At 47.7% G+C, this 17,585-nt stretch overlaps 1 protein-coding gene across 1 annotated transcript in view; it reads left to right on the forward strand.

The window, feature by feature from the left end:
- Slc6a4 (solute carrier family 6 member 4) overlaps positions 1-17,585 on the forward strand; it is a 34,381-nt gene that overhangs the window by 2,797 nt on the left and 13,999 nt on the right. The window contains exons 2-8 of the mRNA XM_013111559.3: positions 8,765-9,202; positions 12,127-12,261; positions 12,396-12,615; positions 13,794-13,932; positions 15,003-15,137; positions 15,445-15,548; positions 17,000-17,127. Of these exons, the coding sequence (XP_012967013.1) occupies positions 8,860-9,202; positions 12,127-12,261; positions 12,396-12,615; positions 13,794-13,932; positions 15,003-15,137; positions 15,445-15,548; positions 17,000-17,127 (1,204 nt within the window). The 5' untranslated portion in view covers positions 8,765-8,859. The remainder of the gene's footprint in view (positions 1-8,764; positions 9,203-12,126; positions 12,262-12,395; positions 12,616-13,793; positions 13,933-15,002; positions 15,138-15,444; positions 15,549-16,999; positions 17,128-17,585) is intronic.

A 17,585-nucleotide genomic window follows, 5' to 3' on the forward strand; every position in this document is an offset into this window, starting at 1 on the left:
TGATGACCTGAAGGTGCTTCTTCTTGGCTAGTTCAGGAAACAGCTGAGTGCTCTGTGAGACTCTGGAGCCCAGACCAGGTGACAGGTGTCAGGAGGATACAGTCAGGGGCTATTGTCATTCCATATGTTTGTATGACCTTCTGGGATAAAAGCCAAAACAGTTTATTTTCTTTGTTTCTGACCTGTGGAGTAAAATAGGAATAAACTGAGTTCTTCAAGTAAATACCCCCACCCCATGGGAGGGCCCTAAAATGAGGATAGAGCATCCAGAAAACCCTAGAGGAGAAGCCACCTATGCCATTGGCTCTCAGGACCCTGCCAGGCTAAGTGTCTTAATGACCACATTCGCTGTTGCCTTGTTTTGAAGGAGCAGAGATGGACGGAGGGAAAGGAGGGTAGACCGAGGTGGGGTTAGCCATTCTGAGCATTCCCTGTGCCCAGCCCTGGGAGAGGGCCGACTAGAGCCCCAGCCTGGTCTAAGGGTGGGATGAAGTTTCTTCTTGCTGATTTCAGCTGAGACTGGGTTTGGTGCCTCACATGGTCAATCCCAAGCCTGGGACAGTGGAGGCAAGAGGATGGGGAGTTTGAAGCTAACCTGGATTCCGCAGTGAGACTCTTTCTCAAAACAAAAACAAAGCAAAAAAAAAAAATCATCCATTTTTGCCAAGTCTGCAAAATGTGACTTTGGTCATAATATGGTTAATGTGATTATACAAGTTATGTATTCAGATATAATGCTTTTGGCTGAACATTTAACCCTAAACGTTTCAGTGTGATTTCCTGGAGATGCCCTCCATGCGCACACTTCTCTGCCGTGCCGAAAGAGCAGTCTCCGCACAATCCCTAATCCCGCCAGTATCCCCCTGCCTGACTCAATGATGCTCTCATTAGAGGGTGGGGTGATCATAAACCGCTTGTCTGGGGGAGCGGTGTCACGTGTGCCTTGTCTCTCTTTCTCCACCCTGTGCGCACATGTGTGTGCATGAGTGTGTGGGGCTGCAGCTGCTTGTGTGGGCACGTGTGGCCAGAGGTTGATGACTGTCCTGAAGATTTTATGTCTTCAGATAGTCTCACACTGAACCTGGAGCTTGCTGTTTGGACTAGATTGACTGGTGTGTGTGTTTGGAGGCGGTGTCTCTGAGATTTGTCCTGTGTCCACGCCTCACCCACTATCACCAACTTAGTGCTAGAGTCACCTGCCTGGCTTTTATGCGTGTGCTGGGGACCCCATGCGTGTGTAGCAGGCGCTTTACTCCCTGAGCCGTTTCCCTAGCCCCTTGCTCAGTCACCTTCTGTCTCCCTGTCCTCTCTTGTTTCCTCCTGTCTGCATCGCAGAGACTGTCTTTAATGTGCTCGTATGGAGGAAAAGCAAAGCTGTGATGGGGACATCCCTATTTTATCTTGAGTTCTGGGTAGGGTGAGGCTCGGTGATAGAGGGCTAGGCTGTTGTATGCCAGGCACTGGTCCATCTCCAGCACTGGAAAGCAAACCTGATTTAAAGTGACATTCCTGTCCCTCACACCTCACTTGCCTTTCTTTGTCCTAATTCACATTTAAATTTAAATATATGACAGCAGCAAAGCACAGACAGTGTTCTCTTCTGCTAAAAGTTGTGTGTTGTGAAGGGACTCTTATCTCCCTTTTGTTCTTCAAAGCTAGGTCTCCCCCTAGCCCAGCCTGGCCCTTCACTCTGTCCTCTCTTCCTGCCTCAGCCTCCAAGGTGCTGGGATTGCAGATGTGAGCCACCAGGGCCGGTGTGAAATTAAGTTAAATGGAATAACTGGCTACTTCAAAAGCCCTTCAAGAGACTAGAAGACACCTCCCCAGGCCTGTGCAGGGGAGTCAGCTGCCTTATCTGCTTTTAGTTTCCTTTGAGAAACAAAGGGTTAAATAAACAGTTGGTTTCTGGTGGGTTTCAGCACCTGCATGCTGTGTTTTACAGAGTTGTTTTGATAACATTTACTTCTGTGAGTAGGAAACACACCCCAGTTTCAAACAGGCAACTGGCAAGTGGGCATTCTGAGTGCAGGCCGTGGAGGCTCTACCTGCCTGTGCTTGTCTCAATAAGCCAGAGCCTCCAGGCTCGTCTTTAATCCTGATTCTTCAGCCCGGGATCTGTTGGAATCTTGGAACTATTGCTGAGATGTCCCCTCCTCCACTTAGGGATGCACCGTGGGTCTACCCTATGGGGGAGGGGTGGGAGGGACAGGGCTCTTAGGGTGGGACCCTGGGCCTGTGTGAGTCACCTTGGGCTCCAGGGGCTGCAGGGCGGCCCAGCACGGAGCTGCAGTCCCCCCCAGGTGAGAGCCGGGTAAGGCTCGCTGCAGTAAGCAGGTTCCAGAGCGCACACCTGAAGCCACGGGGCCTGCTTCCAGAGGGACCTGAAGCAAACACATCGTCAAGGATGTGAGTGATGAGTGAGTAATTTTTCAGGGCTGAAGGGTGCAAAGAGGACGCCTCACGGAGGAGGCAGAGTGTCTCTCGATGGGCCTCCCAGAATACAGCGTGGAGATGTGTGGGCATGTTTCGGGGTTCATCCTGACATAATTTGGGGTGCTTGTTTATGTGCCTTCCAACACAGACCTCGGGAGCACAGCCCAAGCATCTGTTCACAAGTTTCGCAGATGACCACGCGTCTTGGTTGAGAGGCACGAAGCCAGTGGGCCTCCAGGTCCCCAGGTCACAAGCCCTGTGGGTCTTAGTTCCAGGAATGGGTGTCCTGTGTGTTGGTGGCACGGACACGCCCATCGTCATTTGCTGTTGCCTGTGTGCTGCTAGTGCTAAACCCAGCATTTGTCATACTGTAATTCCCACAGGAGCCTTTTAATTTTTCTAAACTGGAGGAATTAATAAGAGGCTCAGAGATGTTAAGCGGCCTGGTCAAAGTCACACAGCCAATAAGTGATGGCTCTGGGTTGTCACCGTAGACGTGTGAGACAGAAAGGAGTGCCCTGGGCCACAGACCTGCTAAATGTCTGGAGATGGTGACTATCTGGGCATGGCTGCTCATGCTCACCGAGACTACGCTTGCCTGTTTGTGCCAAACCTATACCCTTTTTTTTTAAAGCATATAATAATCCATTACATTTTTTGGGTGCCCTTGGGCACATCTGAATCCATCCTGGTGTCTCCTCTGTGTGGAGAAATTGGGATGCCCCTTTTCTGTTGTCAGTACAGAACTTTTTGGTTTTCCCAGTAACTGTCCCAAACTACTCTGAGGAATGCCCCCTATTCATTCCATTCCAGAAAACAAAGGTATCTCTCAAACATGGACTCCTTTGCATAAGGCAGTGACCGTGGAGGTCATATCTAAACTAGATTCTGATTGTACTCCATGTCTCTTTGTTTCACTTGAGGGGGAAGCTGGGGCCTTTATGGCTCCCACTGTTGGTGCTACCCACCTTAGCATGCTCTACCTAGCATGCCCTGGGCAGATACGAATGCAAGCCAGTGCTTTATACCGTACAGCCTGAGAGGGGGAAATCAAAGAATTTCCAAGGTCCTGTGACACAAACTCCTGAGTAACTCCAAGTTAGCATGAGGGACATCCTCATGTCATTTGTGTGGCCTGGGGCAGGAACCCCAGGCTCCTCGGCTTCTTCAGGAAGGACGAGCTTCCCTCTGAACATGGCTCTGATTTTAGAGGACGGTAGGACTGTACTGCTGGGCAGAGTTCATGCCTTCTGGAGTAGGCTGGATGTTTATTGGTGCTAGAGCCCCACAGCTCTGCTAACCTGGGGAAGTGCCGCCTCCCACACAGAGAATGCAAATTGCTACTTGGCTTGATGACCTGTAATTAATCTTATCTCAGTGTTCAACCCAGAATTCACGCTGGAGGTTTGTTTTGGTTTTGAAAATGGAAATGGAGTATCCTGAGAAGTGAGCTCGCTTTGATCTTGACAGGTAGAGTCAGAGTACAAAACTCGCAGAATATTTTTTTAGAATGTGCCAATGGGCGTTAAACATAAGAGTCACGGGCATTTCCAGAGGGTCGGGTATTTTATGACTAATTGTTATAATTATTTGCTTGTTCAGACACCGGTTCCCCTGGCTACAGAGATGGTTTGTGCAAAGAAAAATGGAGATTTGACCAGAAGTTTAAACAGAAACAGGTTTTGTCTCTCCTCCCAGGCTCCTCCGGCTTCTTTCAGTTCTGGGGATGGAACCAGGGCCTCAAGGCTCTTACTAGGCAGACACTCTGCCACTTAGCATGGCCCCCAGCCTAGAAACACTTCTTTTTAACTAACTAGGGACAAATTGAGAGAACTGGTGGGAAATGGGAATGTGAACAGAAAGGGAACTATCAGCTAGCTGCCAAGCTGCCCCTGGGGTGGGGAGTAGGAGGCAGGGAGTGGGGTGGGAGCAGAACAGTTGGGTGCTAGGGTGCCATGCACAGCTAGCTAGCTTCTCCGCCTGGGATAACAGTGTTTGTGTGCTGAGGGCAGCTTCTGGGGCACTTTCTGTCCACGGATAAATTCAAAGCCTGCCAGGAGGAGGTCTGCACTGTAATACTGACCTCCTTTGCCGTCTTCCTACCCCGCAGGATAAAAATATCTTTTAGAAAAGCTTTCAGGAGAGGATTCTTAGAACTGTACTTCACCATTGTTAGGGGAGGCAGGTGTCAGGAAAGCCTGATTGGGGCTCTGGACCACTGGGGAAGTCAGAAGGGAGTCAGGGGGCCACCAGGAGGGAGCTCAAGCCAGTTGCCTTCTGGACCCAGATTGGTAGCTGGAAGGAGTTTTCCTCTAATGGGGAAAGGTGGGGAGACTGAATTGATGGGAACTTGTTTTGTGGCTTCAAGGGGTTATAACTTTGTATCCTGGGTGCTGTGATCAAAAGTTAGGGGTGGGATAGAACCCTAGAAAGTAAAATGGATGATAGAGACAGACCCCTGTGGCGAGGCCCAAGGGATGCTCTGACTAGGTTTACTTTATTTTTATCAAGTTAGAAAGCACTGGGCAGATATTTCAGGAAACTAGAGCTTTATGATGGTTGAGATAAAAATAGAGACTAGGATATTGTACTCCCACCAGCTGCTCATCATAGCTGCCAAGAAATAAAGACTGTATCTTAGGGGCTGAGCCCCTGGCACCCTGGGAAATCCACATTGCCCCTGAGAGCAGCAGCCCACACAAATTTCCATCCTTGCTGCAAGATGCCCAAGGGGAAAACTAAAACACAGAATCTAGAACACACTATTTGGCTCCTGAGGCTGTGGCTGCCTCTTCCTTTCCCCAAGGTCTGTCCTGAGTTGATCCATCCTCCATCCCGCAATTTAAGTGTGAGGGAAGTCCTGGTGTTGGTGCTGGGAAGCAGTTCCTTCAGGCAGGATGGAGAAGAGAGTAAGGAACCATGCTTGAGCAGTCACTGTCCACTCTCACCCCCGGGGACACTTTCTACATTCACTGTTTGGTCGTCAGGTTTCCCTGTGTTTAGTGTGAAAAACCAACCAAGTTCAAGTTCAACATAGTTTTCTCTTTAACTATAATGATATAGCAGCATCTCCTCACCCCACACATGCATACATACACACATACACACACATACATACACACAAATATGTATTAAATACATTTAAATATATGTAATATATAAATATACATATATGTAATTACACATGATAAATGATATACTAAATATAAACATATAAATAAATGTAAATGTATGTGTGACTGATGAGTAGTTAACTTGTGGCAGATGAGTGAGTATGTGGCTATGTTTGAAGTTTGTCAGGGCTCAGACTCCAGCTCAGTGGTAAAGCAGGTATGTGTAGGGAAGAAGATCCAGCCAAAGAAACACACCCTGAGCAGAGCCAAAGAAACACACCCTGAGCAGAGCCAAAGAAACACACCCTGAGCAGAGCCAAAGAAACACACCCTGAGCAGAGCCAAAGAAACACACTTTGGCCCTGCAACCAGATCCAAAGAAATGTACCCTGACCCTGAAACCAGTGCCAAAGAAACACACTTTATCCCTGGAATCAGAGTCAGTGAAAGAAATACACCCTGGTCCTAAAACTACAGCCAAAAGGCTAAAACGGACCAGAGAAAGAAGTATACTTTGGCCCTGAAACCAGAGCCAAATTTGACCCTAACCCTATGCAGAAAACTAACTAATCCTTGAGCAAGAGCTCTAACTAATCTGAGCTCAGCATTGAAATCTGACCAATCCCTACCCTGGAAAAACTTCCCCTGCCCCCAAGAATCCCTATAAACCCTGTGTATGTTCAGCTTGGCCGGTCCAGCTGCTTCCTTCCAATAAACCCCTTTGACCAGCTTTGGGTGAAGATCTTTTGCCGCAAAGCAGGCAGGGCTGTAACACTTCTGCTGGGGAAACCTTCCCTTGGCAGAGTGGAATTGTTACACTCAGCTTTCCACTCTCCCCGGAGCAGAGCTGAACTGTAGCAACTTTACCCGGGAAACCTCCTGCCAGAGCTAAACTACACTGGGCGAACATCCCCAGCTGGAAGACCCTCTCCTGCCAGAATAGAGCTGATACACTTGGGGAGCCTTTCCCTAAGACAGGGCTGTAAGCTAGGCTTACTGTGACCTGTGGTGGTCCTTGGCTCCCAAGCTCCAGGATACCTTTCCACCTGAACTGTATAACTCAGTATTCTGTGACTCCCCAGTGCCAGAATACCTGTCCCATCCGATGCATCAAAACACTTACAGTACGTAGCACATGTGAAGTTGCAGTTTGGTCTCCAGCACCACAAGGAAAAAGGTCTTCATGTTTAGGTCACACAGTGGAGAACTGGCAGAGTCTAGACACTGGTACAGCAAGCAAGCAGAATGAGGCTCTGTCTACACTGATGCATCAGGACCCCCATTGTTTTCAGTGGCATTTGCATCCTTGAGTCAGGTAGGATAGGGGCCAAACAGCTGGGCAGGGTAGACCCAAGGACATGCTCATACATATATATATGCATGTATACCCTATTTCCATGTAACCAAATTACCCCTTGTTTCTCTAAATATTTTTGACAATAGTCAATCCTTTTAAAGGCCAAACACTCTACAGTGAAAAAAAATTGAGCACAAAACTCTAATTACTCTCATCTCCTGCTGTTTGTGTCTAATCTTTGCCAATATTTATATTGTGTGTTCAGGTTTTTATTCTGTGTATGTGTGTGGGAACTCTGTGTGTGCTAAACAAATGCCCTACCACTTAGATTATATGCCTAGCCCCTCACGATATTTTTGTCTTCCCACCTGTCTGTATAGAGAGTTATGGGCTGTATAGAGCTATGATTTTGCTCAGTCGGTAGAGTGCTTGCCCAGGGAGCAGAGTCCTGCTTTCAGTCTCCAGTGCAGCATAAACCCAGGGTCTGTGGTGCACTCACGTGATCTAGCACACACAGGTGGGAGCAGAAAGGTCAGACAAATTCAAGCTCACCCTTACCTACGTGGCAAGTTCAAGGCCAGCCTGGGTTCGTGGATCCCGGTGAGGAAGCAAAGAAAAAGAAAGGGAAAATGTGGGGTCTCTTGAAAACCCCAGTAGGAAGGAGCTGAGCATTTGCCCTCCTCCCATGGTTGGCCTTTGAGGCTGGCGGGGGATCTTTGCCATTGTGAGCAGTGTAAGAGTCCATTTCTAGAAAGGTATGGCATCATCTTAATGAAGCAGAGGCAGAGTCTAATTCTGAAACTGCCAAGTGCTTAAGAGAAATGGAGAGTGACCTGGAAGGCCTTGGCTGCTTCTAAGTTTATAGCAGGCAGGAGGTTTAAAGTCCAGAAGGGCTCAGATTTCTACTCCACGTGTAGAAATCTCACCCCTAGTCCAGAAGAGAGCCCAGCTGCTCCCCTGCACCCCACCATGGCAGTGAAATAAAGGTGCAGCTGCCAGGGTCCAGCCTTCTGCAGGGGCGCGTGGGAACAGGGTCATCAGAGACAAGTCTGGAGTCAGCAGCCTGCACACTTTTCTCCTTGACCCTCTGGACGAGCACACTGGCGTGCTCATGGCTGCAGTAGCAAGTGGCTTAGCCCCAGAAGTTGCTGGCAAGTGGCAAGAAATATGAATGGTGAGGAGCAGTGACAGACATGGCCCACTTGGACCTGGAGAGGACCTGGTTGTGCTGCACACAGCTGCAGGCAGCTGGAATCTTCTTGGAGCCAATCGGGGAGGGTGAGAAAATCAGGCACCGCCCAAGGGTGGTATTTTGCCTCTCTTTTCTTCTTTAGACCACCTTGGCAGCATATGTAAAATCTCACATCAGGTGCTCAGTTTAAATGGAGAGGACTGTTCCTGCTGGCAGTCAGTCAGACAGAAGCTGCGCTGTGCTGCTGTTTCTAGGCATGGCATCCAGGACAGGGCTCTCTGGCTCTGCAGGGAACTTCTCCTGACATTCCTCTGGGTTACTGATAAACTACAGGGGACATTGGTGTCCCTCTAAATGACGCAAGTGCTGGCTCTTAAGTAGGGCCTCTGCAAGCAATCTTGGTGATTTGCTATTTTTGTTTTGTTTCCTTTTCAAATTACTTTATGGTGATTTGACACCATCCATTTGTGGAAAAGTTTAGTTGATTTTATTGACTCTGAGCAAATGGGCTGGTTTGCAGATAAGAGCATTTGTAACCCTGCCACCTAAGAACATTTGAGCCTGTAATTCCTGCACTCAGGAAGCTGTGAAAGGAGGCCTGCTGCAAGTTCAAGACCCACCTGGGCTACAGAGTGAGACCTTTCTTAAAAAATAAAACATGGGTGATTAATACCCCAAGCAAATGAACCCCTACTTTCTCTCTCCTTTCTCTGTATGCTTTACCAACAGAGCTCTCAGTTTTATCTCCGTAACACTGGGAGGAGAGTCAAACCAACTTTGGGTCCTTGGCAGATGGGCATCAGTATCATTTACTGACCAACAGGATGGAGACCACACCCTTGAATTCTCAGAAAGTGCTGTCAGCATGCAAGGACAGAGAGGACTGTCAAGAAAATGGTGTTCTACAGAAGGGTGTCCCCACTCCAGGGGACAGGGCAGAACCTGGCCAGATATCCAATGGGTATTCTGCAGTTCCCAGCACGAGTGCAGGAGATGAAGCTACACACGCTATCCCAGCAGCCACCACCACCCTGGTGGCTGAGATTCGCCAAGGGGAGCGGGAGACCTGGGGCAAGAAGATGGATTTTCTCCTGTCTGTCATTGGCTATGCTGTAGACCTGGGCAACATCTGGCGTTTCCCCTACATATGCTACCAGAATGGTGGAGGTTAGTACCATGGGCCACCAGCAGAGGCTCCGACCCAGGGGTGGGTTGTGCCCCTTATGGGAGGCTGCAAGACAAAACACATCTTTCCTGTCCTGTGTGACTGACATGAGAAATGGAAAGCCTAAGCTTTCATGCTAGCCAAGTCTGCAGTCAGCCAGAAGCCTAAGGTAGACTGTGTGGTGCTTTCAGGTTGTGAAGCCAGACCTGAACTCTCCCACACATGGCCTTGGGTTTCTAGTATTGTCTGTTTCTCATTTGCTGAAGGGCTTTCCTTCTCATCCTGGGTTAGTCAAGCTTCTGTTAGTGAGTGAAAAGCAAGAGAATACTCACCACACTGTGCTGAAGGTCTACTGGCAGAGTGGGAAGGTCTAAAGCCTGTGGGCGGAAACACGGGGAGGCTGTAAGCTCCAGACCCTGCTAGGACTTTGGGCTTGTGCGAGGCCAGAGAAAGGCACTAGTTTATGTCCAAAGTCTTTACGTTATCAGACTTGATGTGATCCAGAGTTGAACCCAGCCTCAGTGTGACATTCATAGCAACCCCAGAGCATGCAAGGCTACACTCACATCCCTTGTGTTGTAGATGTTGAGTCTTGTCCATCCTAGTGACCCTAAGGCTGTAGAGTAGTTATGTTGTTGACTGCGTGTGTGAATTGGGCAGACTGGGGGAGACGGGTGAGTAGGTACTGACCCTCTGTGTAGATACTGGGCAAGAAGCAATAGGTGCCGATTGGAGGACACGTATTTTGACAAGCTGTTTGAGAGACAACTACAATGAGATCTGGGAGGTAATTCATTTATGTCATCAAGACTTCTGTGACCTAACACAAAAGGTTTTGTCTTTTAATGGCTGCTTTGTGGCCACGAAGGCAGCTCCTTGAGCCATGAGAGGTTGCACACCTCTTGCCTGGGAGGATTGGAAGTCATATTCTCCTTATCTCCTGTTTGGCAGAACCTTTAGTCTGAGCCTTATGTGAGGGGCTGGATCCTACTGTAAAGTCAATCTGGTAAATCCTTTGGCTGAGTCGAGGGTCACCATAAAAACCCAGGGTTTCTCAAGCCCTGTTTGCTCACAGTGACTGTAATTGCACGGCCATTTTGGAGTCACACTGAGTTTAGTTTTTAGGGGTGAAGCCCTTTTAGGCAGGAAGGTTATCAGGGGAAATCATAGCTGACTCACCCTTGGGCTAAATCTCAAGCTACAGGTGAACAATCTTGTTGTTCTGTGAGAAACAACTATCTTCAGCCATGTTCTCAAACAGTGACAGCTTATGAGGAACTATTCTGGCTCAATGGAATTATGGACACACAGTCAAGATATCAGTGCTCAAGGATCTGGAGTCACAGGTAGTACTATGGAGAATCCGGTTCCCTGAGTCATAGACAGTTGCATCCGTGTAGATCATCAGACAGCTTCCGCATTGTTCACACACCTGGACATCATCTCCATGAGGCCTGGGGTAGACCCTCGATTCTGGAGGTCAGTTTTTAGAGTCACCTGTCACTGTGATATGTTACTATCTGGCACCATCATCTGATGAGAGAGGAAATCAGAGCTCAGACGAAGGTGGAGGTAGTCCTTGTTCATGGTGAACATTATGCTTAGAGGATACATTTTTGTTTTGTTTTAGCTTGTATAAGCCATGAGGAAGTTGCTCCTATCTTGAGTGTACCCTGTCAGCTGGCCCAAGATGGACCACTTCCTGGTGCTGCTGGGTTAGTCTTTAAAAATTGCTGATTTTTGCAAAATATTTTCCTGCCTCCTTTATTCTTAAAAGGTTAGGGACACAAAATTAAACAGGCCTAGTTGCTAAGTTCTGCTTTTGTATGAAATACTTGCTTACTTGGATGGCTGAGGCACCTGCTTGGACATCAGTTGTAAAATCAAGCCTCTTACCCACCCAAACAGCGTATGAGTTAATTTGGCTCCCCCAAATTATAACTTTGTGGGTTTTGCCTTTACAATCCTTTGGCTAACAATAACCAGGGCCTTGCCTAGAGAACTCCCTCTGGTTTAGTCCTGGCCAGACTCTTTTTTAATAGAAAGCCTCTAATTTACTAAAACCCAAAGTTAAGTCAGACTGGTGACTCTCTGAACGACCTCAGATCCACAACAGTCCTGGCACTTGCTCTGTTGACTCCGGCCCAGCCTCTTTCCCTTTACTCCCTAGGTTCCTCTTTCTGTATTGTTAGCTTGGTTTGTCTTTTGCTTGCTTGTTTTTGCTTTGATCTGCCCTAAGACGCTATCTTAGTTTTCATTTCTTGTTACTTCAGTGAAATACCAAGACAAAAACAGCTTTAAAGAGTTTATTTGGCTCAGGGTGCCAGATTACAGTTCATCACACTGAAAGTTCTAGATGGCAGGAACTTGAAGCTGCTAGTCGCATGCTGGCTCAGCTCAGTGTGTCCTTTTCATTCAGTTCAGGGCCCAACCGGTGAAGTAGTTCTACCTACATTCTGGGTGGGCCTTTCCATCTCCATTAACACGGTTGAAGTCTCTCACAGGCAAGCCCAATCAAGATTTCCAGGCGTGGTGGCCACGCCTTTAATCCTAGTACTTTCAAGGCAGTGGCAAGCAGATCTCTCTCTCTCTGAGTTTGAGGCCAGCCTAGTCTACAAAGAGAGTTCCAGGACAGTCAGGACTGTTGTTACATGAGAAACCCTGTCTCAAAAAAACAAAAACACAAACAAAAAACTTTGTCATTGAGATTCCCTTCCCAGGTAACTCTACGATGTCAACAATCATGCTGACCAACCCAGCCAGGGGTCTACACTCGATAGTACCTGTACCTGTGGAACTTAGTCTACTGCAGCCTCTCTTAAAGCACTAAGACCAGGCCGCCTATCATTGAGCTCATCTCTACATCAGCAGGCTGACCTGGGGACATGTGTGGGCAGGAAATAAAATTGTCTCCCTTCTGCCACAGGTGCCTTCCTCCTCCCCTACACCATCATGGCCATCTTTGGGGGAATCCCACTTTTTTACATGGAGCTTGCGCTGGGCCAGTATCACCGAAACGGGTGCATTTCTATATGGAGGAAAATCTGCCCGATTTTCAAAGGTAGCTGAAGGGTCGGGAGGAGGTGCCGGACAAGGTACATAATTGGCCGGGACTTGGGACCTAGTTCTTTAATCTCTTAGGCTTTATGGGTCTGGGCTGCCCTGTGAACGTGGCCTTTCTCACCCACTGTCCAGGGATTGGCTATGCCATCTGCATCATTGCCTTCTATATCGCCTCCTACTACAATACCATCATAGCCTGGGCACTCTACTACCTCATCTCCTCCTTCACCGACAAGCTGCCCTGGACCAGCTGCAGGAACTCTTGGAACACGGACAATTGCACCAACTACTTCTCCCAGGACAACATCACCTGGACACTCCATTCCACGTCACCTGCTGAGGAGTTTTACTTGTAAGTCCATGTGATGGAGGCCGTGGTCTGTTAAGGACCCATCTTGGCATCTTAGGGACCAAAAAATCTTCATCCCTCTCTTGGCAGACTTCTTTTAAAGTGTTTCATTAGCATATATTAGTTATATAAAACAGGTTCCATTATGACATTTACATGAATGGATGTGATATATTTTGCTTACATTCACTGCTATCATTATTATCTCCCACTCACCCCCTTCCTAACTCGCTCCCCTTCTATGGTAATTTTTTTTTAAATTCTTTCTGGTGACACATGAGTTTAATGATGGTTTCTTTCAGGAGCATGGGCAACTTACCAGTGCTACACCACTGAAGAAAATATCTTATCCCTGCAAACTTTGACTGCCTATGGTCAGGGATGGATGGGACTTCATGAGCCCTTCCTGGTCTCCTGATAGATTTGAGAGGTTAAGCTGTTAAGGATTAGGGAACAAATGTGAATGTAGGGATGGCGGCATTGCTCCCTCCAGGATTTGGAGTTGGGACTCTATTCCAACTGCTACATAAACTGACCCTTTCTTGTCTCCATACATGCCATAAGTCAGGTCAGACTGCTCCACCATGTCCACACTGACCCTGCATTCACTTCCCAAAGTTACTCCTCTGCACCAAAGCAACCCTTCTTGCTGGCTTCTCCTCCTCCAGCTGGTGGCCGTGGAAGCCAAAACCCAATTGCTTCAGTTGTTCAAAACGTGTTTCTGATTTGGTGTGCTGACTTTGTGAGTGGGACCTGCCCTTTGGAAGATACTTGGAGAATCTAGGATTTTTTTATGGTGTTAAACCCTGGGGCCTTACACATGCTAGGCAGTTGCTCTTCTAGTGTGCTAGTGCCCCTGCACAGTAATATTTTTAACATAGAACTTTTAGGCAATAGTAGCCCAAATACAGAGCTAATTTAGAGTGAAGGGCTCGTTGTCTACATACAGATTTCCATGTACTGGGAACCTGGTCATGCCGGTTGAGAATTTCTGGTTCTAGACAGTGGAAGGGGAGAGACAAGGCTTGGCTTTGGGCTGAATGCTCCTCCCAGGGCATCCAGGGCTCTTTCAGGATGAGCAAGGGCCGTTCCAGGCCCTCCTGAGGCTCCTGCTGGTGTCCACTGTCCTCTGGCGATGTGCTCAGGTGGCTCTCCCACAGGCTCTTCTTCTGTCACTCCAGGCGCCATGTCCTGCAGATCCACCAGTCTAAGGGACTCCAGGACCTGGGGACCATCAGTTGGCAGCTTGCTCTCTGCATCATGCTCATCTTCACCATTATCTACTTTAGCATCTGGAAAGGAGTCAAAACATCTGGCAAGGTGAGGAGGATTCTGCTGCTGCTTGTTCTGGACAGCCCAGGACTCCACAGTGTCACAAAAACTCAAGACCATTACCCTGGATGGCTACTGAGCAGGAGAAAATCAGTTTGCCTTAACACCAAACACATTCTGTGACAATCCCATTTGTTAGAAGGTTCTAGAAATCAACCAATATCATTTACATGTAAGTGCATGTAATTAAATGAAGGTACAATTCATATTATTAGAAAATGTATAGGGACTGGAGAGGTGGCTCGGTAGGTTACATACTTGCCACAGAAGCATGAAGACTCGAGTGTGTCACCCGCACTCATGTAAAAAGCTGCACACAGCAGTGCAAGAGTGTGTAGCTACAATCCCAGCATGGTGGGAGCGGGGGTCAGCAGGCAGAGATAGGAGGACCCCTGGGCTTGCTGGCTAGTCAGGTTAACTGCATGGGCCAGCTTCAGGCTTTGTGAGAGCTCAAAAAGTTAGGTGGAGACCAACTGAGGAACACACCCAGTGTCAACCTCTTGCCTCCATACATATATGCATGCATGATATAATATATATATATATTTCTTTTAGTGTAGTGGTATACTCAGTTGCTAATATTGGTCCTAATTTACAGAAAGCTACTCATGAGCCATACCCAGAGCTTTTCTACTCTGGCTGATTTTGTTACTTGCCTCTAGATTCTGTCCCTCCTTGACAGATGTGGAGCAGGCTTACAGGTAGGGAGGACTGGCAAGCAGTCAGATGGCTGAAGGCAGTGGGCTTTTGTTATTGCTGCTGCTGTCTGCTTTTCAGAACAGCATCTCACTATGCAGCCCATGCTGGCCATGAACTCATAGGAATTGTCCTGCCTCAGCGTCTCAAATGGCAGAATTACAGCAGTATATTACGCCCAGACTCAGGCTTGAAGATATATATCCTCCTGTCAGGCCATGCTGCTCCCTATAGTGACAGAATAAATGGACCCCCATTTCCAGAGGTCTTCAGTAGTAAAAGATACCGCCACCACCTGTCTCCTTTCTTTGCTGCCTCTGGGATAGTATGGTAATAACCCATGTTTCTGTTCTTCATTATAGGTGGTGTGGGTGACAGCCACCTTCCCTTACATCGTCCTGTCTGTCCTGCTGGTGAGGGGGGCCACCCTTCCTGGAGCCTGGAGAGGGGTTGTCTTCTACTTGAAACCCAACTGGCAGAAACTCTTGGAGACAGGGGTGAGATATCAAGGGAAACAGTGTACACTTGGCCTGATTTTCACTAGATAAAGCCAACTCTCTTTCAAACAGGACAGTAGGAACAGCTCAAATTTACTGTGCAAGTCTGCAATGATACTTTAGGTCAGAAATACAAGCACTAAGAACACAGTGTCTTGAGGCCACTGAGCAGGACTAAGTTTAAATGGTAGGAAGAGAAATCACTTGTATTTCACCAGGGAAGTGGCCATCCCCACAATGGGCCTAGAAATGCCGGCTGCAGCCCAGGTCTCACACACACCCTGTGCCCTCCCCTGCTGTGTTCCAGGTGTGGGTGGATGCTGCTGCTCAGATCTTCTTCTCTCTTGGCCCAGGCTTTGGGGTTCTCCTGGCTTTTGCTAGCTACAACAAGTTCAACAACAACTGCTACCAGTGAGTACGGGGGACTGTAAGCAAGCTTGGAAATGGAGTGACAGACAGACAGTCTTAGGAAGAGCAATGGTCTCAAACCCGTCTGGATCCACACCATGAGGGCATCCTACCTCAGGGGTGTCACAAGCCCTTGGCCATTCATCCATGGCCATAGTGCCCATCCACCCTATATCTTTACCCAGGCTACCCAGAGGTTGAGAAAATCTCCAAGATACTTCTGCTTTGCGAGAGTCAAATATATGAATTCTTAGTTGGGAGTGATGGTGCATCCCTACAGTCTCAGCACTTGGGAGGCGGAGGCAGAAGTGAGGAAGAGTTCAAGGCCAGCCTCAGCTATAGACTGTGTTCAGTGTTGTGTTGGGCTACACAAGAACTTGCCTCAAACAAGTAACAAAACAAGGAAATGTTATATAGCAAGGTTATAAAAAACACAGCATACAGTAGTTAATATACTTTACAATTAGCTAGGCATGGTAGTGCACACACCTTTAATCCTAGCATTGGGGAGGCAGAGACAGACAGACCTCTGAGTTCACCTGGCCTATAAAGTAAGTTCCAGGACAGCTAGAACTACACAGAGAAACCCTTTATCTAAAAGCCAAAAACAAATATATATGTTCCACAAAATTATAAACTGACTGTGTAAGACACACAAAGTATAACGATTGAACTGTTTTAACTTACAACAAAGTGCCGTGATTCTGGAAGAGTCATGCTTCCACATTTTAAAGCAGGAGCGTTGCGTTGATGATGCCTTGAGTGCCACTGATGACCTTTAGATAGTAAATCTTCCTGTACAGATGGCAATGCCCAGCAGTCCATTTATACTGTTACCAATATAATTATGGAATCTATTCTTTCTGAAGGTGGGGGAGGAGTTCACACACCCTCTAAGGAATGTGACCTTGTGTTGGGATACTAGCTAAAACTATGTAATGAAGTCTTAAAACTATCAAGGTGTCACCTCAGCAGACTTGTGAATTAAAGATAATATTGAAGTTTCAGTTTCACAAATGTGAGGCCAAAGCCTTTTCCTGGCCCCTCTGGCTAAGACCCCACTCCAGGGCACTGCCTCTCCTGGTTAAAGTGGAGAGGTCTGTAGTGTGCTCTTTTTACAGTGGCTCTCCCTGTCCCTGTCTTGCTCTGTCCCCTCCCTTGCTCTGTAGCTCATAGCTCTGTAGCCTTGAACTCACAATCCTCCTGCCTCACCCAGCCTTCCAAGAGATGGAATTAAGGTACATGCTACTGTACCCGGATATGACCATGTCTTCAAACACCCCTGACCTGCCTTCCCCATGCTGGGTGTGGCGGCCACAGCATTTGGGGATAGAACTCTGGGAGACGTGGGGGTAGGTTGGGCATGGAGACTAGTCTCAGCAGGAGACACAGACAGCGTTTCTTAGACTTCCAACCCCAGAAGTGTCTCAGGCAGCCTGGGTTTCCCACTCCAGAGACGCCCTGGTGACCAGTGTGGTAAACTGCATGACGAGCTTCGTTTCTGGCTTTGTCATCTTCACGGTGCTTGGCTACATGGCAGAGATGAGGAATGAAGACGTGTCCGAGGTGGCCAAAGATGCAGGTAGGATCCAGGGCTCTGTTTATGGAATTGATGCACTTTGGATCTCTACAAATAAGTAAACTCTTCAACTGTTCTTTTATATTTCCAAAGATTTGAAAGAAACCTAATTGCCTTGGTGATCTCAGCCCACCCATGCATTCAGTTCTCTCGGTGCCCAGTGGATGATGGGATTAAAAATATGACTTGTATGATGGTTTTAAAATCAGTGGATTTGAGCATTGGGATGATCTCGTGGTATGGTCCAGTCTAGCAGGCAAAAAACTGTTAGTCCTTAGGAACTCCCTTTCAGAGAGATAAGATTTAACTGATGTGGCCATGCTGCTTAATGTTTTCATGGGAAATAGCATAACATATATTTAAAGCAATAAGACCAAGTAGATGGAGCCCCAGGGACATGAGGAATATTTGTATTTTGACCAGATATAGTATTTTGACCAAATGACAGCATCCCTAGCTTA

This window comes from Mesocricetus auratus, unplaced genomic scaffold (genome assembly GCF_017639785.1).
Source record: "Mesocricetus auratus isolate SY011 unplaced genomic scaffold, BCM_Maur_2.0 Super-Scaffold_100007, whole genome shotgun sequence".
Taxonomy (NCBI): domain Eukaryota; kingdom Metazoa; phylum Chordata; class Mammalia; order Rodentia; family Cricetidae; genus Mesocricetus; species Mesocricetus auratus.